Source organism: Dermochelys coriacea, chromosome 6 (assembly GCF_009764565.3).
Source record: "Dermochelys coriacea isolate rDerCor1 chromosome 6, rDerCor1.pri.v4, whole genome shotgun sequence".
Lineage (NCBI taxonomy): Eukaryota > Metazoa > Chordata > Testudines > Dermochelyidae > Dermochelys > Dermochelys coriacea.
In genome coordinates, this window is record NC_050073.1 from 12103099 (window position 1) to 12129240 (window position 26142).

A 26142-nucleotide genomic window follows, 5' to 3' on the forward strand; every position below is an offset into this window, starting at 1 on the left:
GTGAAAGCCTCAGTGTGTCTGAGCCCAGATTTTGATATAGGCCCTTCCTGACCACCCCCCCCTTGTCTGTTTTCCAGACTCAACCATGTTGTCTTCTCATGTTCAGTTGCCTCTCTTGCTAGGTGTTAATTTTTTGGTCTTTGGCGTTTCCATTGTCTCTTTAGGATCTTCCATTCAGATGCATTGATTCCATTCCAGCTTTTAATGGTACATTGATACCAACCCAGACATCTATATGTCCTGACCCAAACTCCTCATGCCTTCCTTCTGTTCCAGGAGGAGCATTTTTAACCCCTCTGTGTCCAGTGGGTGATAAATACGAAGTCAGATGGGTCAATTGAGATGCATACTGTTCTTACAAGTATTGCAGAAAATTCCACTTTCATCACAAGGTGTCTTTTTATTATTATTCAAATTGAAATAATAAAATTATTTCTATTGTCTCTGAATTAAGAATCTCTTTAGAAATGTACACTGGTTTCAGTGAACAGAAATGCAGAGACTGGAGTATAAACAGGTAGTCATTTTGCTGTCTGTTTTTGTCTCCTGTAGGTTGGCGAATTGTGATCTCACAGCTGCTTGTTGTGGGGATCTCTCCTCTGTTCTTAGCACCAGACAGACCCTGACAGAACTGGACCTGAGGAACAACAAACTGGAAGATTCAGGAATGAGGCTGCTGTGTGTGGGACTGAAACATCCAAACTGCAAACTTCAGAATCTAAGATAAGTAATAGCTGGTTCTTTAGTCTGTGCCTGTTAATGTTGTAGTGTTGTGAGTTACGTTCTTTTAATCCAGAACACAGTATCCTACAGTGCATGGAACTCAGCCTTGGACCCTCCCAACTATGCTCCCAAGGCAAAGAACAGAGACCCACTGATGTGTTCATTGGTCACATTTTACTAGTTAAATAACTGAACAATGTTGTGAGCTCTACCCTCGGCTCCTGTTGAGGGCAAGGCAGCTGCCCTAAAGGTGCAGCCAATGATCCTGCTGACACAGGGTAATCCTGGGTATGTAAAACAGGCATAGCCAGTTCTGTGTTTCCCATCTCCCCATCCCAACTGTGGGGTGTGCAGAGGCATGGAAGGTGTATGTCAGGGGCAGGAGGGGGTGGGGCAGAGTGCATGGAGCTCAACCAGAAGTTAGGCTGGCAAAGCAGCTGGGGTAACTTAGAGCACTTTGAGGTTCTTCTAAGTTATACCAGAGACTGCTTGGGCCATTGGTTGGCCCTGGAACAGGAGGATAGAAAGAGGGTTCAGAGCCGATTGCTTCACCTCCAGGTCTCCTCCTTGTTCTCATTGGTACCAAGTGTGAACTTGATGCAGCTGAGAAGAGAGTCTAGTGCACAGCATATGTCCCTGCTAGAAACATAATTATTTTATTCAGTCAAGCAATAATAATGACAGACACGCCACTTCTGAATGGGAGCTGTCACTTCTGCTCTCTTAAAAGGTCTGGAGACTAAAGAAAATTAAACACTTTGTTCTTCCCAACTGGCTTTAAACAACGAATGTGAACAAATAACACCAACATTAATGTGTTTTCCCCAAAGGGGCTGGGAAACAGGTTATTTCTGGCCAAAGTGTCACTGTAATGTTTCCCGGGGTACTCAAAGCTGGGAGGCACTTCGCTACTATCTGCTGGTAGCGTGAGGTTCCCCAACTCCGCCAGTCACTGGCAACATAAGCCCTCCCCCTTAGGCCTCAAGTCCTTCTGCAGATTAGTGATAGACACCCCCCCCGACCCCTCTAATGTCCCCTGGAGCATCCAGCCCCCCGCCCACTGGATACTCATGTATTTACAGGTATGCTATTTCCAAAAGAACAGTATACCTCAGGTTTCACCAACAGTTTCACCACATGATCACTGCTCTGCTCAAATCACTACACTTAGATTTGCTTATACTGAAAAGAATCATAGGACTGGAAGGAACCTTGAGAGGTCATTAACTCCAGTTCCTGCATGCGTGGTAGGACCAAGCACTACCTAGACCATTCCTGACAGGTGTTTGTCTAACCTGCTTTTAAAAATCTCCAATGATGGAGATTCCACAACCTCTCTAGGCAATTTATTCCAGGGCTTAACCACCCTGACAGTTAGGAAATTTTTCCGAATGTCCAACCTAAACCTCCGTTGCTGCAATTTATGCCCATTGCTTCTTGTCCTATCCTCAGAGGTTAAGGAGAATAATTTTTCTTCCTCCTCCTTGTAACAGCCTTTTAGGTACTTGAAAACTGTTATCATGTCCCCTCTCAGTTTTCTCTTTTCCAGACTAAACAAACCCAATTCTTTCAATCTTCCCTCATAGGTCATATTTTTCAGACCCCCTAATCATCCTTGTTGCTCTTCTCTGGACTTTCTCCAGTTTTTCCACATCTTTCCTGAAATGTGGTGCCCAGAACTGGACACAATACTCGAGTTGAGGCCTAATCAGTGTGGAGTAGAGCAGAAGAATTACTTCTCGTGTCTTGCTTGCAACACTCCTACTAATACATCCCAGAATGATGTTTGCTTTTTTCTGCAACAATGTTACACTGTTGACTCATATTTAGCTTGTGGTCCACTATGACCCCCAGATCCCTTTCCGCAGTACTCCTTCTTAGGCAGTCATTTCCCATTTTGTATATGTGCAACTGATTGTTTCTTCCTAAGTGGAGTACTTTGCATTTGTCCTTATTGAATTTCATCCTATTTACCTCAGACCATTTCTCCAGTTTGTCCAGATAGTTTTGAATTATAATCCTATCCTCTAAAGCACTGGTATCATCTGCAAACTTTATACGTGTACTCTCTATGCCATTATCTAAATCATTTGATGAATATATTGAACAGAACCGGACCCAGAACTGATCCCTACAGAACCCCACTCATTATACCCTTCCAGCATGACTGTGAACCATTGATAACTATTCTCTGGGAGTGGTTTTCCAACCAGTTTTGCACCCACCTTATAGTAGCTCTATCTAGCTTGTATTTCCCTAGTTTCTTAATGAGAAGGTCATGTGAGACTATATCAAAAGTCTTACTAAAGTCTAGATATACCACATCTACCGCATCCCCCATATCCACAGGGCTTGTTACCCTGTCAAAGAAAGCTATCAGGTTGGTTTGACATGATTTGTTCTTGACAAATCCACGCTGATTATCACCTTATTATCTTCTAGATATTTGCAAATTGATTCCTTAATTATTTGCTCCATTATCTATCTTGGTACAGAAGTTAAGATGACTGGTCTGTAATTGGCTGGGTTGCCCTTGTTTCCCTTTTTATAGATAGGCACTATATGTGCTCTTTTCCAGTCTTCTGGAATCTCCCCTGTCTTCCATGACTTTTCAAAGATAAATGGCTCAGATATCTCCTCAGTCAGTTTCTTAAGTATTCTAGGATGCATTTCATCAGGCCCTGGTGACTTGAAGACATCTAACTTTTCCAAGTAACTTTTGTTGTCAGATGCCACCGGTGTGGTGCTCTGCTCTGTTCAATGTTGATATCAGTCGGCTGCATGCATGTGTTCCCTCTGTGTGCTGCCCTGGCTCTGCAGATCGCTGGCACAGAAGACACTGAGAGAACCCCAAATGACCACAGACCCCGATAAAGTACAAAGGCACCTGGCCAGGTTTATTGACAAATGAAACACAGTCTCTAGCTCCCCAGATTAGATATCTTCAATTCTGCTAGTACATATGTGCTCCCTGACAATGGACCAGCTCAGTCAGTGCTTTATGTTAGCAAAGTCTTGACCATTACTTTAGTCCAGGCCTCATACCGGGCCTCTGATACAAGGGTTTATGTATCCGGGCCTCATCTTACCATAAATTTTAAGTTTCAGAGTAGCAGCCGTGTTAGTCTGTATTAGCAAAAAGAAAAGGAGTACTTGTGGCACCTTAGAGACTAACAAATTTATTAGAGCATAAGCTTTCGATGAAGTGAGCTGTAGCTCACGAAAGCTTATGCTCTAATAAATTTGTTAGTCTCTAAGGTGCCACAAGTACTCCTTTTCTTTTTTCATAAATTTTAACTTGTTCTTTCCCTATTTTAGCATCTGAACCTACCCCATTTTCACTGGCATTCTCTATGGCAACCTTCTTGGTGAAAACCGAAACAAAGAAGTCATTAAGCACTTCTGCCATTTCCATATTTTCTGTTATTTTTCCCCTCTTCACTGAATAACAGGCCTACCCTGTCCTTGGTCTTCCTCTTGCTTCTAATGTATTTGTAGAATGTTTTCTTGTTACCCTTTATGTCTCTAGCTAGTTTGATCTCGTTTTGTGCTTTGGCCTTTCTAATTTTGCCCCTACATACATGTGTTATTTGTTTATATTCCTCCTTTGTAAGTTGACCTTGTTTCCACTTTTTGTAGGACTCTCTTGATTTTTAGATCATCCAAGATCTCCTGGTTAAGCCAGAGTGGTCTCTTGCCATACTTCCTGTCTTTTTTTACACAGTGGGATAGTTTGCTCCTGTGCCCTTAATAATGTCATTCTGAAAAACTGCCAGCTGTCTTTTTTTTTTCCCCTTAGACTTGCTTCCCATGAGATCTTACCTACTAACTCCCTGAGTTTGCTAAAGTCTGCCTTCTTGAAATCCGTTGTCTTTATTTTGCTGTTTTCCCTACTACCATTCCTTAGAATCATGAACTCTTCATTTCATGATCGCTTTCGCCCAAGCTGCCTTCCGATTCCAAATTCTCTACCAGTTCCTCCTTATTTGTCAAAATCAAGTCTAGAACAGCCTCTCCCCTAGTAGATTTCTCCACCTTGTGGAACAAAAAATTGTCTCCAATACATTCCAAGAACATATTGGATAATCTGTGCCCTGCGGTGTTATTTTCCCAACACATGTCCGGGTAGTTGAAATCCCCCATTACCACCAAGTCCTGTGCTTTGGATGTTTTTTTTAGTTGTTTGAAAAACTCATCATCTCTTCTTCCTGGTTAGGTGGTCTATAGTAGACTCCTACTATTACATCACCTTTATTTTTTACCCTTTTATTCTTACACAGAGACTTTCAACAAGTCTTCTCCTATTTCTATCTCAACCTCAGTCCAAGTGTATACATTCTTAATATATAAGGCAACACCTCCTCCCTTTTTCCCCTGCCTGTCCTTCCTCAACAAGCTGTACCCTTCTATACCAATATTCCAACTGTGTGTATTGTCCCATCAGGTCTCTGTGATGCCAACAAGCAGGCTGGTTATAACCCTCCATTCATAAAACAAGGCAGCTGGCAGCTAGGTAAAAGATACCGGGTGTGTCTCTGCATTCCCCTGATAAAGCAGACTAATTAAATTGACCTAGGTTATGCCAATGCACAGCCACTGCAGTAATTGAATCTGTTTTACATGTCCAAACCATGCTCCTTGTGTCGTTGGTGTGTCCCCTCACTAGGAGCACTTGCACCAATTTAACTGCCATTGGGGGATGGTTTCTGAAAGGCAGCTACAGCTAATGTAGGCAACAGTGTCTACACTGACACTGCATTAACCAAACTACATTGCCTTAAGTGCTACACCTCTTGTGAAGGTGGAGTTAAGTCGGTGTAGTGGGCGAGTTGCATCGGTGGGAGCTACATTTTAGTGTAGATGATTACAGAGTTAAGTTGACATAAAATGCATGATGTTGACCTAACTGTGTAGTGTAGACCAGCCCTAATTCTTTGATCTTCATTACAAACAGGACACTCTCCTGCTATGTACTCCTTCTTGGAGATTTTGTGATCTCTTGTCAACTTCACACTCTTGATTAGCTGGTAGCTCTGTATGCAGATAGACTTACATTGTAAGACGCACAATACACAATGGACAGCCAGGCAGAGATAAGCATCTCCTACCCACTGCTGGGTAAAACCTGTTTATCACCTTCAGGGGACCTGTCTTAATTTACATAGCTTTAGAACATAGTTCTCACTATAGATACATAACTCCTTAAACATCATTTGTACATACATCTCACCACGATTAGGACAACCAATGTGTTACTGGCTGTTGGTAGAGTCCTTACATGCTGCCCCTTTGGTGCACAATTATGTAGACATCAGACCCAAGGGATCCCTTGCAAACCACTGTGCACCTCTTATGCCCTCAGCCAGTTGGCCCCAAGAGATGTTTGGGTCATAGACATACTGATAACACAGCTCAGCCAGCAAGTGTCACTGAGAGCGGGTTGTGGGCTGGCCCCCACCTACTTGCCCTGGCTCTTGGGATGTTGCTGCCCAGCCTTCTCTCCCTACTGCCTGCAGCTTGCTGCTCACCCTCACACACATTGGCCATCTCTATGTCAGCCAGATTCACTGTCCCCAGGATGTCACTTTGCGTTCCTTATTACTCTGGTTATCACAGCACCCCTACTGGCTAGGTGCTGATCTGAGTCCCTGCCAGTCCCAGAATATCCTGGAGCCCAGTCCTCCAACTCATTAGTGATCCACTTATGGACCAGCAGCTCATTACAGAATGTAGTTAGGACTCTCCAGCCCTTTAGAAATGGACTCTCAATCTCCCTTTCCTTTGGACTCGGATGAACATTCCCTTGTGGAATACACAGGAACTGACAACAGGTGCACATGGAAATGAATTTCCTCAGGAGGCTGTCATGCCAGTAGGAGTATTGTGATTCATCTCTGCATGTTTAGAGCAGAAAATCTCCTCCTAGACACCACTGACAGCAGTGAATGGGGCAAAAATAAACAAATTCCTCTTTATATCTTTGGTGCCTGCAGATTGAGTCGTTGTGATTTCACAGTTGCTTGTTGTGGGGAGCTCTTCTCTGCTCTTGGTACAAACCAGGCCCTGAGAGAACTGGACATATGTGAGAAAAAAATGGAAGATTCAGGGGTGAAGCAGCTGTGTGAAGGACTGAAACATCAAAACTGCAAACTGCAGAAATTGTAGTAAGTTACAGCTGGGATTTGAACCTGTGACCCTGGTTATCTGTGGTTATTAACACAGTATCAGGATTAAGGTTTCTTTACTAGAATCATGGGGTTACTGTCCATACCCGTAACCCAAGAACTGTCTCTTGTTTTTCTCTTACTGTTATGCTGATAGGCTGCAATTTACTAGTGAAAAACTTGGATGATATAGTGTCTCTTAGTACACTCGGAAGCTACATATTGTCATATTAAAACCTCCAGTTCTTTCACTTAATAAGCAGGAATGAGAACATAAGTCTGAGATCCTTTCACAATTTAATTAAAAGAACCTTCATTCATTCAAATAATTTACCGCCATTAACACAAATAATCCTGGGACAAAGACAAACAGAAACAGAAAAAGAGAGGTAGAGTGAAAAGACACAGAGGAGAGCATTAGCTTACGTGTTATTTGCAGCTCACATAAACACTCAGCCACGTGTTTTAAATCTACAGCTACAAGTGAATGTTTTTAAGTATCTAGGCCACAAAACTGAAGGGGAGAAAGAAAAATGCTTAAACAAGTCATTGAGAATGAGAGGGATGAGAGAAAACAAGACTAGAGAAGATGAAAGGCAGATAGGAAAGAATGGAAGCAAGTTCTGTGGAACGTTGGAATGGTAACCATGTTTTTTAAATGTCCAGCTCTTCACACAGTCCTAAATATCCCCCCCCCCCACACACACAGTCTGTGGTTCTGGGATGTTCTAAACAGTCCCTTTCAGAGACTTAATGCAGGGAAGTCCTTTGGCCTATGGTATACAGGAGATCAGATTAGATGATCATAGTGGTCCCATCTGGCCTTAGAATCTATGAATATTCCCTCTGCAGATTTATTCAGCATTTGCCTGCTTGGGCCAATATTGACCTGCAGCCAGCAGATTCCTCTCACCCTTGTGCTACTCCTCATGTTCCCCACATAGCAGTAGCAGGGCCATTGATTCAGGAATCGCAATATCCCTTCCCACTGCTGCAGAGGCAAGGAATGAACAGAGGGCATTATGTGGGGTGGTTATCGGGCCTGCATTTTTGGCTCCTCCTATTATCGAAAGGAGCTTTTGTCTGCACTTGTGCATTTCTGGTGTAAATCTCCTGGAGATTCAGGATAGTGAGAGTGAGGGGGTTGTTTCCACAAGAAAGTTGTTGTACACACTTAATTAGCTTTTAGAGAGGAAGGCTGGTCTAGGGATTAGGGCAGTAGCTTGGGACACCTGGGTTCCAGTCCCTCCTCTGCCAGACCCCCTGTGTGACCTTGGGCAAGTCACTTAATCTCTCTGTGCCTTAGATGTGTAAATGGGGATAGGTTTCAGAGTAGCAGTCATGTTAGTCTGTATTCGCAAAAAGAAAAGGAGTACTTGTGACACCTTAGAGACTAACAAATTTATTTGAGCATAAGCTTTCGTGAGCTACAGTAGCTCTGCCGTGCCTCACAGAAGCATCAGGAAGAGAAATACACTGAAAAAGATTGAGTTGTTTTGGTACTACGCAGACCTGCCACTATTTATAAAACAATCCATAGATTATATTAACATTAATTCACAGACGTAATGCCTGTTTGTCCTACTCAGACCCACTGTGTGAATTCATTCCATCCATCTAAACTAGCATTCATTGCACACCATCGGGGCATATTTTGGATACAATCTGGGTTTTATCCAACTGTCCTTCATGGTTTTCCCCTTGCCTCCCTCTCAAACTGCCCTCAACTGGTTCCTCCTGCTGCATCTCTCTCTCTCCCTCTTCTTGGCCTTGTGTTATAGGACTCTAGCTCCTGATGTCATCTTAGTGCAAAGCACAAAGCAGCTATTGATGGGGGGCAAGGATGTGGCCTGTTGCGCTGCTGCTTATACCTAACTGAACAGGAGTGAAACATGAGCAGTAGCATTTCATACGGAGTGGGAGCCCCACCATAAGGAGATGCTTCCTTTTCAGGCTGTCCCTTGTTCTTGGAGCCCCCTTGTCATAACCATAGGGGTAGACTAAATTCGTCCTTACCTGTAAGAGGTTAAGAAGCTCAAGTAACCTGATTGGCACCTGACCAAAGGAACCAATAAGGACAAAAGATACTTTCAAATCTGGGGTGGAGGAGAGGTTTGGTTTTGGGTTCTTTGTTTTCTGTGGCTATTCGCTCTTGGGACTAAGAGGGACCAGACATCAATCCATGTTCTCCAAATCTTTCTAAACAAGTCTCTCATATTTCAAACTTGTAAGTAACAGCCAGGCAAGGCATATTAGTTTATCTTTGTTTTCTCAACTTGTGAATTTTCCCTTTGCTAGAGGGACGTTTATCCCTGTTTTGTTGTAACTTTGAAACTAAGGCTAGAGGGGGTTCCTCTGTGCTCTTTGAATTTTCTGCTACTCTGTAAGGTTAACTACCAGTCTAAGTTTACAGAGGTGATTCTTTTACCTTTTTTTTTTTAAATAAAATCCTTCTTTTTAAGAACCTGACTGATTTTTTCTATTGTTCTAAAACCCAGGGGTTTGGGTCTGTAGTCCCTTTGTAACCAATTGGTGAGGATATATGTTCAAGCCTTCCCCCAGGAAAGGGGGTATAGGCTTGGGGGAATAGGACTCCAAGTGGTCCTTTCCCTGATTGTTTGTTAAATCACTTGGTGGTGGCAGTGATCCCAAGTCAAGAAAGGAATCTGTGCCTTGGGGAAGTTTTAACCTAAGCTGGTAAGAATAAGCTTAGGGGGTCTTTCATGCGGGTCCCCACATCTGTACCCCAGAGTTCAGAGTGGGGAAGAAACCCTGACATCCCTTCTAAAATCTGTCTGTCAAGTCCCCTCCTTCACCTCATTTGAATCTCTCATGAAAACTCACTTTTCAGCATCTGCTATAAAACAGTGTCTCTGCACTGTAATCTCTTAAAAAAAAAAAAAAAAATGAAACCCCCAAATCAAACCAAAGTCATGTCTGTGCATGTACCTACATGGAGTAATCGAGCTTGCTTTATAACCCAAGTCCTTCCTCACCCTTCCCTAGTGTAATAACCTTACTTGTTTGTTACGTCCATCATTTAGGCTCCAACAGGGGATCGAGGTAAGCAGATTTTTACATCTGTGTGGAGTCCTATTGAAGTCAGTGGAGCTCTGTTCCGGTAAAGGATCCAGCTGGGCAAATTCGACTGCGAGATTGGGACCTTAGATTATAAACTGTTCAGGGGAGGGACCTGTGTTCTGTGTCACTTGTGTGCTATAAAGTATCAGTCAGATGTCTGTGCTCTTGTTATAAATCTCAGTCAATACTAGGCAAGCATTTACTTTTACCCCTGCTGTACTCTATCTGCTGAAAAATCGAACCAATGGGAATGATCAAAGGGGTAAATTGCATGAGTTCCTGTGTTTACTTGGGGCCTGATACTGAGCACTTACAGCTCCTATTGAAATCAGGATCACGACAACATCGGGGCCTGTCCATCTCCCACCTCTTACAGTGGGACGTGATTAGACATTTATTGAGAGCACAGGCTGACATCCCATGTGCGAAGCCAATTCTCATTTGCTCTGTATGTTCCATGGACTGACTGAATAAATAAACTTACATTTATTCACATCACTTTAGTTACTGCAAAAGCATCTATCATTGTACTATGGAAGCTCAAATTCTCCCTTACAGTTAGTAAATAACTGTAACTCTTGCTTTCCTTAAAACAAGAGACTCTTGAAGGTTTCAAATTAATGTAGTCACTAATTATTTCTTGTGTGTAGAAACATGCTCCTGCTCCTATTAGTCACTCTCTAATGCTTAAATTCGGTGAAGTAATGCATGCTGGAATCCAAGGTAGAGATTTAAAGGCAAATTGTAGTATTTATGAGTTTTAAAGAGGGTGTTTGCTCCAAGTTTCTTTGCACATGTGATAACATCATCCTCCATCATTGTTTTTCTCTCTCCTGCTGCTTCATTATTTATTGGCTTAATTACTAAACAAACAACATTTAAAAAAATGACTTTAGTCTTTGTATTGGTAAATACTTAGGGTAGGATCCACAAAGCTACTTAAGCACCTTAACCCCATGTTTAGGAACCCAAGTCCCAATTTTGGCTCCACTGTGACCCACAAAACTCCTGCCAAACCCTGTAGTCACTCACTGCCTGTTTTCCAGGTGAAAGTTCCCTAGGCACCTATGTTCCTGCCTCAGCCTCTTCCCAGACTCTGAGCGTATTGCCCAGCTACTTCCATTGCAGGCCAATTCTCTCTGCTTCCTGGCAGGGCAGGCTCTGACTCAGTAGGAGTCTTCCTGCTCCCTGCAGGGCCCTCCACCAGCACAGAGAATCCTGGGTGGACTCACTTCCTCCTGCTTTCCTTCCCAATGGCCTTGGGCTCCCTCTTGCAGGCCTGCCTGCCAACAATGCACCCCAGCTCCTTGGCTCCAGCCAGGCATCTCTCGCCGAGTGAGAACCAGCATTCTGCTGTTCTTCCTCGCCAGCCCATCTGAGCCAGGTTCAGCCCTTTTAACTCCCTTGTCCAAGCATGGCACCTACTGCAGAGGTAGTGGGGTGAGGCTAATTGTGCCACAGGCTCTCATTAACCCTTTCTCTCCCTGGTTGGGGTTGGCACATCCCATCACAAGGGGAAATCTCCCTCTGTATGTTTACTACAGTGAAGATTAGCACATGCTGTTTACAGTTATGGTAACCTCTATTTTGTGATGGGAGCTGGTTGTGCATTTTTTGGTAGAGAATGTCAGAGAGATTCAGGTGGGCTGGCAAAGCATAAAATGCCTGTAGGTTTTGTTAAAAAGAAATTGTGAACTCCAGCCCAAATCAAAACTTAGTGAACTTCTGGTCAAGGCAGTTGATGTCTTTCAGGATGGTATCAGGACCTTAAAACCTACCAAAGCACAAGTGTTCTTGCAGAGGGAGAAATTCCTACAATTTTGCAAAGCTCATCCTGTACATTTTGTGATAGAGCCAAAGGTAGAAGCAGAATTTCAGTATTGATAGGACTCTGGAATTATTTCAAGGTTAACTGGTGTGAATGGAGCACTCCTATAGTGATGAAAAGTTATGGATGAAAGGCTAGCTGGATCTGTGGTGATATCAAGGTTACTATTAATCCATTATTGCATATGGATAAGTATCCATTACCTAGAATAGATGAAATATTTGCCAGTGGTAAGCATTTCTCCTCAATCAACCTCTCCCAAGCCTACCCAGAAATAGAGACAGAAGACAGTGACAAGTACCACCTCACAATTAACATATTTCAATATAACAGACTAGTGTTTGGAATAGCATTCACACCTGCTATTTAGCAGTGAGCCATGGACCATGTAACAGAGTACTGCTGGCACTTGGAGTTACTAGGATGATAGATTGTTCATGGGGCCTAATGATGAAGAGCATTTTGAAAACCTCTGAAAGGTGCTCTCTGTGGGCTTGTCTACATGCATAGCTAAAGACCTGTGTGGACACTCCCATTTCAGAAGAAGAGTGTCCTTTTCTGATCTAGTTTCTGTCACTTTCAAAGGGATAAATTGATGCATGGTTGCAAAGTACGATGAGATCCTAAGATGGAAATGCAAAGCAGCGGTGTGACACTTCCTATGCACCAAACGCCTCCAAGTTCCCTCCCTCTGTCTAGTAAATGTCCCTCATGTCAGGCCCTGGATTACTGACAATCATTTTGACCATTCACTCTTATGTTTCAGCTCCCTACTGTAGTGAATATCTCATACTTTGTCACCCCTTGCTACTCAGTTATGTACATGCAACTGTGTGAAATCAAATGTGTTGGAGAAGTCTGCAGATAAAACACCAAAGTCACATGGGGTTTGAGATGTTCATGACTGAGCTGCTAAGTTATCTGAGTTTGATCAAGCCACCTAGGTACACTCTGATAGTTATGGCAATTTTCTGCAATATCCTGGACAAACCTTATTAAATTAAGTTTAAGTATTTTAGTAGTTAGTTATATTAAATGCAAATGTTTATGTATTGTGGGATTGTATGGAACTTCTTCAGGAGGAAGATAGGATTAATGCAAACTCTGAGAAGTACTGTGAGCTCCAAAAGACTATGTTGACAAAGGTAGCGGACACAAATGATCTTTTGGGACAATATATGTGAAGTTGAAATCCTAGGAAGTACATGGGAGGAGGATATTGTAAAGCTCCACCTATGGACTAAGTCTTTGACGCATGACCCTAAGTGGGGGACTTATTGTCTGCTGATCACCTATTGTATGAGGACAAGTCAAAGACAAACTCTCTGTAAAGGTGTAACTAATATATTCACGAATGTACTTGTTCTGAGCTGAAGCGATGATGAACTTGTGACCACATGTCAAGGCTGATTCCCCACTCTGGCACTTCAAGTGCAGAAGGTGGGGGCCTGCAAGGATTCTAAAAATTAATACTTGCCACTCCAGGCTTGTATTAAACTCCCAAGATTACGGATCCCCCTGGCCTTGGTTGGTAAATGCTGCCACCACCAAAGTGCAGAACCCCTTTGAGAGCCCAGGCAGGTGCACTTGGGAATGCCTTCCTGTGGGGTACCCCCAACTCTTTCACCCCTCCTCCGGGGAAGAGCCGAGAAAAGGGAAGAAAAATAAATCATCTGTTTCCACCAGCTATCTGAAAAACATGTGCCCAGACCTCTTACCTCCTAAGAGACAGGACTCCAGTCATGTTCTTAAAAAAGGCAAATTTATTTTAAAAAAAACGGGGAAAGAAAATACATCTGGAAAATCAGCTTGTTGCTAGATATTAAAAGAGCAACTGAAAGGATTAAACACCAAGAATGGCTTTCTTGGGATCCAGCTTTAAGGTTACAAAAACAAAACAAAAGCACCAGTGTTAGCACAGAGGAATCCACAAGCCAAAAATAAAGAGATAAACCTGATCACGTCTTTAACTAAACATTTCCTGATCTACTTGCATAGCTGTGGTTCCAAATGAGTAGTTTCTAGGTATGATGCTGATGATTTTTCAGACCTGGCCCAAACCTTACAGCATACCCTGCTGCCCTGTCTCTCCAGCTGAGAGAACAGCAACAACACAGACAAAGGGGAAGTTTTTTCTCAATTTTAAAAGTTTCTAGCCTTCCCATTGGCTCTTTTGGCCAGGTGCCCACTCATTTCCTCTTACCCAAGAATTTCAGTGAGACTTCTTAACCCTTTACAGGTAAGGCAAGTAGAGAACAGCTACTGAGAAGGACTTTTATAGCTAATTGACTGGCTGGGTGTCCATAAAAGGGAGCTCCCCTCTCCCCCTCATTTACCATGCCACAGGAAAAAGCACTGTGTGGGGTCTGAAGGACTAATCGCCAACAAAGTCCTCGATGAAGTAAGGGAGTGATACCTGCTAAGCTTAATAGCATGTGTGTAGGTTCTCTTACTGTTTTTAATATGTTTTCTCTGTAATCCTTTTACCTAAAAATAAATGTGCTTGCTTAGAAAGAGCTGCATGGTAATTTAACCATGGCAATTATACCATTTACCATCTCTGAGGAGAAAAGCGAAACAGGTCTGCTTAGGCAGCCTGGCTTTGCTGGGGATATCACATTATAGGCAGGGAGCAGTGCAGTCTAGAAACACCCAGGAGGGATAGACCCCTGTCTCCACTAAGGTTGCCAACCGTCCCATTTTTGCCAGGAGTCTCCCTGAATTGGGTTCTATCTTTCGGAAGCTACTGAAGCCAATCTGGGAGATTTTAGGCTGCCAAAAGTCTGGTGGCGCAGCGGGGCTAAGGCAGGCTCCCTGCCTGCCCTGTCCCATGCTGCTTCTGGAAGCAGCTGGCATGTCTCTGCAGCCCCAGGGGGCAGCCAGGGGGTCTCCATGTGCTGCTCCCACCCACCCCTAGTTCTGACTCCACAGCTCCCATTGGCTGGGGACTGTGGCCAATGGGAGCTGTGGGGGCAGTGCCTGCAGGTGAGGGAAGCACACACAGAGTCCCTGGTGCCCCCCCAGAGGCTGTGGGGATGTGCCGGCCGTTTTGGGGAGCAGTGTGGGACCAGGGCCGGCAGGAAGCCTGCTTTAGCCTCACTGCACTGATGACTGGGAGCCACCCGAGGTAAGCACTGCTTGACCAGAGCCTGCAACCCTCACCCCCTGCCCCAGCCCTGAGCCTCCTCCTGGAATCCCACAATTCCTCCCCCACCCCCTCCTGCACCCCAATTCCCTGCCCCAGCCCTGAGAACCCTCCAGCACCTAAACTCCCTCCAAGAGCTTGCACCCCACACCTCATCCTGCACCCCAACTCCCTGCCCCAGCCCTGAGACCCCTCCCAGAGCCAGCACCCCCCCACACACTCCAACCCATGGCCCATCCCAGAGCCCCCTCCAGCACCCAAACTCCTGCCCAGAGCCTGCACCCCACACCCATTCCTGCACTCCAACCCCCTGCCCCAGCCCAGTGAAAATGAGTGAGGGTTGGGGAGAGCGAGTGACAGAGGGAGAGGGGATTGAGTGAGGTGGGATGGGGTCTCGAGGAAGGAGCAGGGCCTCGGAAGGGCTGGAGCGGGGCAAGGGTGTTTGGGTTTGTCTGATTAGTAAATTGGCAACCCTAGACTCCACCCATGGGAGGTGATGGCTGGGGAGCTGGAAGCCTGAGGATGGGTGCCCTTGCTGGATCACAGAGGCAGAATACAGGTGCAGTGACACACTCTGTGATGCTTGTTGTAGACACACATTGGCCTGACATGGAGGATGTACAGGATGGCAAGGGTAGGAGGGCAAAATGAAGGTTATTGCAGGCCCTAGATTCTGCATTTCTACACTTTCCAAAGTTGTCTTTTCTTACTGTAACTTTAACGCTGATTTTCTGGCATGTGTGGTTTTAAAATTGCAGTGCTCTATTAAGATTTGTTTTTATTAAGATACTGGAACATATCTACAAACTTGACTCTAGCTTGATAAAGATTGTTGGCAATTGTATTTTTTAAGTATACAGTTAGAATATATTGCTCTGCAGCAGTGCACTTACGTGTTTCAGGAGGCTGTCCTGGAGCATTTCTTATTGAATATAGGTGTGCCGTGTCTTTTCTTTCAGAAAGTTTGTAATCTCAGGCATTTGAGCAACTCTATACATGAAAACTGATGGTTCATTTTTCTTTTCACAGCTTGTCTGGCAATCTCGTAAATGAAAATACAACAAAGGAGTTGAAAGTTTTGCAGAAGATAAAACCTGATCTGTTGATTGTGCATAATGCAGAAATCAACCATTGGACTCTAAATACACAGACAAGCAAGCCTGTGTTTCCTCTATGTCAGCACCATACATTCATTTGTAAATTGTCTTGTAGTGCAGCAATGATGTGGAATATTTTTGAGAGTCACTGGCTGGTTTCTGGACTTTTTCTGCTGTTAAGCATTGTTGTATATTGTTTTCTCTGGTTGATGAATATATAAGTATCTGAAATCCAAGGTCTTGTGCAAGGTTAATTGATCCTCATGTTCCTCCCTGAAAGGAACCTTTATCATGCAAGATGTTTGAAGTGGGAATTGAAATATGTCTGACTTCCCTTTAAAGCCAGAATGTCAAAACACCTTGCCTGGGTAATGTGAGCATATTGCTGCAGAATGTACAACCAGAGAGGTCCCACTACCAAGGGAGGTTTTAATGTACTGGTACTAACTGAGTTTTCCAGAGATCAACAGACAAGGAAAGGGCTTTTGGCATCACAAGACTGAGCCTGAAGTAAGGCAGGGCCTTCTTTTGAGCCAGCAAACAGACCGAGCCTTCTGCCCAAGGGAGCCCCAACCCTTGGGCTTACTAGGACCCCATAAGATTGAGGGTGACTTCTGGTAAGCTTTTAGCATATGTATAGGAACTAGGATTGTTCTGTATATGTTTCCTCTGTAATGTTTTGGATATGTTGTTGTAGCTTCTTGAGAAAGATTAACCATAAGTGCTGGATTCCAGGCAGACCTGCTGGGGAAATCACAGTGAAGTGCAGCCTTAACAGCAAGCCTTAACCTCTATTTGATGAGAGAGAGAGACAGGTCTCTGCTGAGGAAGGTGGCAGCTGGGAGCTTGAACCTTAAGTAGGAGCTCTCAAGGAGGACCAGGAGTGGGATCAAAGCTGCAGTTATCTCTGAACTTGGGACATACCTTATTCACAGAAATGAAGTTACCTAATTCATCTTCAGTTCCTGGGTCTGTTTGTTGCACAAGTGCCAATATCATGGGGCCATGCACACTCTTGATGCTGCACCATACTGGCATTGGGAGTGTAACCAGCACAGTACAATGATGTTCATGCAGGTTTTGCAATATTAGCAAGTTGTTGACCAGTGGCAATCAAACACCAAATTTGAAACTCTTTATTCATAAAAGTGACAATTGTGACACGTTTCTTTTTTCAGGTCTCTGCTCCTTTTGAAAGGCAGGAATGAATCCGTCAGGCACCTGGGCAGGCTGCAGAGCTGCACATTTCTGAATCTCAACACTTGTACCTAACTGTACAGGTTCATTCTGTTATGGCAGGAATCTGTGTGCAGAGGTGGTCGCCCCATCTTAAAAAAGATATATTGGAATTGGACAAGATTCAGAAAAGGGCAACAATGATTAGGGGTATGGAACAGCTTCTGTATGAGGAGATATTAATAAGACTAGGACTTTTCAGCTTGGAAAAGAGACGGCTAAGGGGAGATATGATTGAGGTCTATAAAATCATGACTGGTGTAGAGAAAGTAGATGAGGAAGTGTTGGTTACTACTTCTCATAACACAAGAACTAGGGGTCACCAAATGAAATTAATAGGTAGCAGGTTTAAAACAAATAAAAGGAAGTATTTCTTCATACAACACACAGTCAACCTATGGAACCCCTTGCCAGAGGATGTTGTGAAGGCCAAGACCATAATAGGGTTAAAAAAAGAACTAGATAAATTCATGGAAGATAGGTCCATCAATAGCTATTAGCCAGGATGGGCAGGGATGGTGTTCCTAGCCTCTGTTTGCCAGAAGCTGGGAATGAGCGACAGAGGATGGATCACTTGATGATTACCTGTTCTGTTCATTCCCTTTGGGACAAGTGGCACTGTCCACTGTCGGAAGACAGGATACTGGGCTAGATGGATCTTTGGTCTGACCCAGTATGGCCATTCTTCTGTTCTAGGAATATAACTTGCTTAGAAATAATAGCAGGTTTCAGAGTAGCAGCCGTGTTAGTTTGTATTCGCAAAAAAAGAAAAGGAGTACTTGTGGCACCTTAGAGACTAACAAATTTATTTGAGCATAAGCTTTCGTGACCGATGAAGTGAGCTGTAGCTCACGAAAGCTTATGCTCAGATAAATTTGTTAGTCTCTAAGGTACCACACGTACTCCTTTTTTAACTTGCTTAGAGATTTCTTTCAGCTGCATCCATACTAGGAAATCTCCATATTGATGGAGTAGCTTAAAATTCACTTTAACTGTTGAACTAATTCTAAAGTTCCCACAGCAACATTAATACAGCATAATAATAATAGTATGTTCATAACTTGCCATCCCAAATGGAGTTTCCTAAACATTTCAATCCACTCAGTGGTTTAGATTAAAACAAGTTTATCAACTACAAAGAGAGATTTTAAATGACTACAAGTAATGAAACATAAGTCAGAAATGGTTTCAAGAAAAATAAAGGTAAATGTTTACTAATGCCTAAGTCCCTTCATTTTCAGTTTAAACTGATTTTTAACCGCCCCCACCCAAAATCCTGGGCTTTACGAAACATATTATTCATTTTTTTTCCAATTTTCACCCTACTTTTGTATCATTCAATTTATAAAAATTCATTTTTTGTTAGGATAATACACTACATTGAATGAGATATATGTATTATAATAATACGTTAGTCAAGTAAGGCTATGCATTGTCTAACAGCGGAGTCCAATACGTTCGCCACTAGCCACATGTGGCAAATAGGCTATTGAATTGTGGCTAATGCATGGGGCTTTTTTATAATGTGGCGAATAAGAAAAATTCAAAACTACAAGTGTGGCTAGCAGTGTGACTAGCATCGAATTTATATTAGACACCGCTGGTCTAGAAGATACATACAATACACCAACAAACAGGCACACACGCAAGCACTGAAAAGTATGCGCATCTGAACTTACTGATGAATCTCATGCTCACCATGTACACATTTCAAGCAGTTACCAGATAATGATTTAAAGATTTGACCCATTAAAATGGGAAGAAAATGAAAATCTGTATCAGAACATGAAGAAGTATTTGAAAGTTTTTAAAAAAACAAACAAGAGAAAAGGCTGAAGTTGAATGAATGCACCGCAAATGGTGTGGCATTGAAGTAGACACTCAGGCCGACCAGATTAAAGAACATTTAGAGAGCAAACAACAGAATTCTAAAACAAGAAGGCAAAAATAGAAACAAGCAAACATTGGAATCAGAGTTCATCAGGTCACAGCAGAAAGAGCAAGATCAACATGATGTACTAAGTGAATTTGTATGTGCCCTCTGCTTTTCAGGGCAGCCACTGGGCCTTGCTGTTGGTCCTTTTGTAAGGGGATTGTTGCCCCTTTATTAACATTCAGTGGGGGTGTTTTAGTTGCTAGCTCCCAGTACTAAAAGTGGGAAGGGTCGATGGGAAATCAGGACCCTGAGACTGACAGTCCCCAGGAACAATGGGGAGAGGCCAATGCTCCAGGTCAACCTGAATAACATGGCGGGCAGGCGAATCAGGGAGTCAGGAGTCCACGGAGGTCCCGTCCTCCCTGTGAGCCGGAATTGCCTGGGTCAGACAGAGTGGGGCCGAGCTAAGGAGAAAGCTGGGGCCCAAGCTGAGCTGGGGAGCAGAGCTGTGCCAGATCCAGAGGGACTAGAAAAGCAGCCCAGAGAGAGCAGACCCTGTGCTGGGAGCAGAGCTGCAGCCCCAAATCCAGAGGCACAGCCCAGAGAGAGCAGACTTGCCCTGGGAGCAGAGCTGCAGCAACCAGAGCCAGAGGGTCCAGAAAAGCAGCCCACGAAGCAGGTCAGTGCTGGGAGCAGAGTCACAGAAGCAGCGAGCAGAGCTGCAGCAACCAGAGGCAGAGGGGCCAGAGAAGCAGCCCAGGGAGAGGAGGCAGAGCAGCAGCCGTGCTGAGGCAGAGTGGAGCTGGAGCTGGGGCTGGAGCAGTCTGGAGCCGGGTGTCGTGACCAGCTGGGAAGAGCGAGGGGGACCCTGGGCAGTGGGCCCTGCACAGGGAGATGCCTCAGCCAGGGGGCTCTGCAGGCCAGACTCGGAGGGGGATTGGTAACCCCGATAGGGCGGGGGCAATGCTAGGAAGAAGGGTCCTGCCACCTAGAGCCTGAGAGCGTGTGGCCACTGCCAGAGCAAGTGTCCAACCCACAGCGTTCCTGTAGCACAGCCAGGGCCTGAGAAGACCTGGGACTTACAAGGAACAGACTGTGAACTGCCCTGACATTCCAGAGACACTGTTTGTGATGTTCCCTGCCACAGAGCGGGGTGATGTGTTTCCTTTAACCTTCCCATTTTTCCTTATTCTTTTTAAAATTAACTGTTGATTAAATAACTTGCATTTGCTTTAACTTGTATGTAATGGTCAGTGGGTCAGAGAAGTGCCCAGTGCAGAGAGAGTACCCCAAAGTGGGGACACCCTAGCCCCTGTCCTAGTTGACCACAGCAGGGTTGGGGGTCGAGCCCCCCAGGAATCCTGGGCCCAGCCTTGTTGGGGTTACGAGGACTCTGCCAGACAGGAGAGTGGAAGGGGAGTCCTCAAGGGCAGGGAGGCCTCTGGGTAAAGGAAGAGGGAGTGAAGACTCAGATCCTTTCACTAGCCCACTTCACTGGGGTAGTGCAGAAGCCAGGAAAGTTCCCCACAATAGCGGGACTATTCCCCCGCTTACACTTAGGTGAACTTTATATGAAATTTATGTGCAGCTGCAATATCCTTGTCAAATTCAATCAGTCTGACCAAGAAATATTTGGAGGAGAATGATGTTGCTTTGACCAACAAAATTAAAGAGAAGAAAGTGGGAAATATAGTTAGTTCTTTAATTTTTGACAAATCACTGTTATTCTTGACAGCTCTGCCTTGGTGATTTTTGTTTTCTTTTTTTTATTTTGTTATGGAGAAGCCTGTACTCATTTTGGCAGATTTGGAGTTTGTAAAGTCAGCAAACAGTCAAATAGTTGCAGCTTGTGTCAGTAAAACTTTAAATGAATATGCACTTACCCGGAAGGATGTGGCATCCTCAATGTCTTACCTGGCTCAGCTGATATGGAGAGAGTATTTTCAAAATTTGGCTACATCCAAGACTGTAGGAGAATGGGCCTTGGAAAAGACTCCTTAAAAAGATTCGTTTCAGAGTAGCAGCCGTGTTAGTCTGTATTCGCAAAAAGAAAAGGAGTACCCGTGGCACCTTAGAGACTAACAAATTTATTAGAGCATAAGCTTTCGTGAGCTACAGCTCACTTCATCGGATGCAACCGATGAAGTGAGCTGTAGCTCACGAAAGCTTATGCTCTAATAAATTTGTTAGTCTCTAAGGTGCCATGGGTACTCCTTTTCTTTTTTCTTAAAAAGATTGCGAGCCTACATTATGCAGGGCTTTTGGAAATTACACTGAAGGACTTCACATAAGACAGTGAATGTTTGTAAACAGGTGCGAAATGAATTTTGTTATGTGCATCAATATGGAGATGATGTGTGGTGGGGGTGGAATTGAGGGGGTCAGAGTATGGGAAGGCTGGGGCAGAGGGCAGGAGGGCATGGGGTGAGGGCTTCACCTGGGGGTGTGGGCTCTGGCCTGGGGCTGAGAATGAAGGGTTTGGGATGCAGGCTACTCCAGAGCTGTGGCGGGGAGAGAGGACTCCCTCTGACCTCTCTCACAGCAGCAGCACCTGGACTTGGGGGAAGAGAAGGAAGGAACTTCTTGGCTGCAGCAGCTCTGGAGCTGGGGAATAGCAGCTCTTCCTCACCTCTGCCTGCTGCGGCAGCTCCGGGGCTGGGAGAGTATGTCTTTTCCTGCCTTTCCCCGGCTACAGCAGGTGTGGGGCTAAGGCTGCGGGAGAGGTGCCTTTGTGTGTCCCCACTACAGCCCTGAGCACCTGCATGGCCCTTGTTAGGCTGTTGCATGGCTGCACAGCTTAGAGGGAACTTATGTTTTCACTTTTTAGGTGGTAAGCTAACACATAAAGTTCAAACATTTGATCTCTATATGATGTCATATGCATTGTCAGTGAATCCATTAACTGCTGTTGTGAAAGCATCTGTGATGTGATAAATTGCAAAGCCGTCCAAGCTTACCCTTCCACAAACATTCACAAGCAGGGGCCACACCCAGCTGTGTTCATGAATGCTCTGGCCAGCCCTTGCACGAACCAATGATCGAGAGGTTCCAGCTAAAATACCCCCTTCTTCTCTGCTTGGGACTGGCCTTTTCCACTTCAGTCTTTGTTTCTAAGATGTTTCCAGGTGTTCTGTTGTGTGGGAAGTGAGGCCCCTTGGTGATGTCACTTCCCCCTTCTGTAGTTTCTTCCATCGGGTGGGAACTCCTTTGTTTCAAGCCAAGTTCCCAGCCCAGTTTGTGGGGGAAAATACAGGTGCCAAAATGGAGTTCAGTATCAAGTGGTCTAGTCACATACCCCTGCATACTTGGTAAGTCATGGCAGCCATTATCCATAGGTTGTCTGAAGCTTTCCCCAGGTGAGGACAAGCCCTTTTCATGGCCCATTGTTTTCGCCATTTTCATGGCCCATTGATTTTGCCATTAGCACTGTCTAGCTTCTTTAAAGTTGTGGGTGTTAGCCAGGAGCAAGTACATTTGAAATACAGATGCACAGTAAATATTCATAACTTCAGATGCCAAAATGATACATTCATATAAATAGGACAACCATGTTCAGCAAATCGCAACTTTTTCATTGACACCTCAAATGACAAATTTTGTACAAGGTGCATCAAAATTGTCATAATCATACCCCTATGGTGAACAGAGGTGCCAACTTCCCCAGTTTCTAGGGGGTGCTCAACCCACTCTCCACCTCTTCCCACCCCTGCTCCAGTCCTGGAGCACCTACAGTATCAGCACCTATGATGGTGAATATAGGGTGAAGAGTATCACACACACTACAGATATTATAGCTAAGTTCTTCATGTCATAAATGAACAGAATATATATTGATGGGTAGATCCACAAAGGGGACTTAGGCTTAGTATTGCAACACCTAAAATTCTTTAGGTCTGGTCTACACTAGAAAATTAGGTCAGTTTAACAACAACACAGCACTGAGTTAGGTGCCCAGGCTCTCCAGTCAATGCATGCAGTGCTTAATTTGTGACAGGGCCGGCACCTCTGGTCTTGCTATGTCAGTTATGAAAGTAAATGCTTGAGCCGTGGCACCTAATTGCTTGAGCTGTGACACATCTTTCATTGCAAATTAAGTACTGAATGCATGAGAGAGTTAGGTGCCTAAAAACGGGGTGCACCGAAGCTAGCAAGCTGAGGGGGAAGCCAAATAAACTAGCCAATAGGAAATGCTGAGGAGCGGTGTGTGATCTAAGCCACAGGAATTTAGGTGGCTAACTATGGGCTGGGGAATGGGGCCTCTCACACTCAGGATTCACAGTTGTGAACCCTCTCCTTGAGTTACGCACCTAAGCCAAGTCAGCCGTTTCTCACAAGATAATGGAGAAGCACAGTGGTTTAACTTTAGAGCACTCACCTGACACATGGGAGACCTGGGTTCAAACGCCCCTGATTTGGGGTAGGAATTTGAACATAGGTCTCCCTCCTCTCACAGAAACAACTGGCTATTCTGGGGGTGGGGTGCTCTCTCTATCTCGCTGAAGCTGTTCCACTTCGTATAAATAATTAGTTACTGGTGCAGGGCCTGGAATCCCAAGTCGCCCCCTCCAGGTGAGTGCCGAAGCCAATGGGCTTGCTGTCGTTCTCAGTTTCTCTCTTTCTCGCACTAGCCCCATGAACTATTTAAGTATTTTATAACAAGTGGGCCAGCTTCAGCAGGAGAGATTGAGTGTGTATTTAATTTCTTTGTCAGCATCTTTTGAAAGTGCTTCTATCTCTTGCTCTGTTTTGTTCCTTTTCAGTGAAAATCTTTCCTTGTTTATCCTTGACAGGCCCCCCAGTTGGTGTAAAGGACCTGGCGGAGCTGATAAAATGTTTTTCCATCATCTCTTTCAATAGCCACTTCAGCTTCTTTGGCGATGTTATCCCTGCATTTCCTCTTCTCTCCTCTTGTACCACTTTATACTGTAAAGGTACAAAGCGGCCTGCTCTTTTATACCATTTTGCTTTTTGCTGCTGCTTTTTCTGGAGGGATTTTGAAGAGTTGATGTTTGCTTTGGCCTGTTTCCTTTTTCCCCACTCAGTTTGACGTATCCTCACTGTTACATTAACCCAGGGTACAATCCGGACTGTGAGCAGCTGTCTCCCCTCAATTCTCCAATCTGGAGTGCCTTTTATACTGCTTTGCTGTGAGAACAACCACTCTTGGCCAGTTCACACACAGCATCTAGCATGCAAAATCACTCCCAGATGAATTATATGAATGTTGTGGCCAGCCACTCCTGAATTACATACAGGGTGAGACCAATAAACTTCCAGTCCGAGATTTGTCCCCAGAAATATGTGTCTTGTACTACCCAGCTCTCTCCTCCTGTTACAAGCTCATAGAAAGTCTGTCATTTCACCAGTGGAATATGATATGCACAAACCCTGTTATCTCAAGTGGAGGTTCCTAAACACTTTCATCCAAACACTAGTTTAGATAAAACCATAACATTTATTAACAACAGAAGATAGATTTTAAGTGATTACAAGTAATTAGGCATAAAAGTCAGAATTGGTTTAAAAGAAAATAAAAGATAAAATGCAAACTAATACCTAATTTAGCAAGCTAAATGGATTTAAAGCCAAGGTTTCTCTCACCGCATGCGCTTTGGAACTGGCTAGAAGCCTCCAAACCAGACCCTGCCCTCACTTAGTGTTTCTTCAGGCATTGTTGCTGCCGTGAAAGGAGAGGAATGGAGGCATGAGGTGATCTGTGTTGTTTTTCTCCATTCTTTTATTATACTCCCCACTTTGAGGATTATTTCCAGCTGGGGTCCAGATGACATGAGGTGTATGGGATGGGATACCCCAACTGTTTGTTTTATCATTTTATAATATTTTATCAGCTCCACCAGGTCCAATAACTCCTCACTTAATGTTGTCCTGGTTAATGTTGTTTCATTGTTACATTGCTGATCTATTAGAGAACAGGCTCATTTAACATTGCACAATGCTCCCTTATAACGTCATTTGGCTGCCTGCTTTGTCCACTGCTTGCAGGATTCTCTGGAAGAGCAGCCCCTTCTTGTGGGGATTAGAACCAGGGGGAGCTGGCAGCCCCCAACATCAGCTCCCCTAAATTCCATGTAAGGCATGTGATTTGGCAGCTGCCTACAGCAGTTCAGGTGGCCTTCCCCCTACTGCCATGCTGCTCCTGACCTCTGCCTTGGAGCTGCTCCCAGGAGCCTCCTGTTGTTGGGGAGTGGGGAGAGGGGTGCTGATATTAGGATGTCTCCTTCCCCCTGCTCTGCCCGCCCCTCCATACCTCCTCTCCACAAAGCAGAGGATGGGGACAGGGCTGCGGGACAGAACGGAGGGAGCTTGCTGGAAGTAGCTGCTTCCTGTCTGAACTTGCTGATCTGCTTAAAAGGGCAGCATACTTGAAGTGAGGTCAGCAAATGTAAAGAGGCAACACATGTCTCTTTCTCTCTCACTCATGCATGCCCCCCCCCAGCACTTTGGAAAGTTAGCAGCTGTGCATGTGCCACCAGGAGGAGAGAGTGGTGCACTCCAACTGGATAGCAGGGGTTCATCATCTTCAGTTTTTGCACGGAAGTGTTTGCAGCCATTGCCCTGCATCTATTGTGTTTCCTCCCTCCTGCCTCAGTCCATGCTGCCTTGTAGAGTATGAGGCTACAATAACAACAGAGTGTTAACCCTTGAGGGCTCAGCCAAGTGCGAGTTCATCATTTAGCAGCAAGGCATTCCCTGGGAAATATCCCAACCTCTTACTCCACCACCTCACCCAAGCTTCACAATCATTCATTGCTGTACAGTATTAAACTGTTTATTCAAAATTGTTTAAAACTTATACTGTACACATATATAATGTCTTTTGTCTGGCGAAAAAAAATTCCCTGGAACCTACTCCCCCCACATTACATTAAGTCTTATGGGGAAATTGGATTCACTTAACATCGTTTCGTATAAAGTCGCATTTTTCAGGAACATAACTACAACGTTAAGTGAGGAGTTACTGTATGTAAATT

The 26142-nt window shown here is 44.4% G+C and overlaps 1 protein-coding gene across 1 annotated transcript in view; it reads left to right on the forward strand.

Moving 5' to 3' along the window:
• LOC119857051 (ribonuclease inhibitor-like) overlaps nucleotides 1–16274 on the forward strand; it is a 39287-nt gene extending 23013 nt beyond the window's left edge. Inside the window, exons 7-9 of the mRNA XM_043516331.1 lie at nucleotides 553–723; nucleotides 6717–6887; nucleotides 15971–16274. Coding sequence (XP_043372266.1) covers nucleotides 553–723; nucleotides 6717–6887; nucleotides 15971–16259 — 631 coding nt within the window. The 3' untranslated portion in view covers nucleotides 16260–16274. The remainder of the gene's footprint in view (nucleotides 1–552; nucleotides 724–6716; nucleotides 6888–15970) is intronic.
• The last annotated feature ends 9868 nt before the right edge of the window (nucleotides 16275–26142 follow it).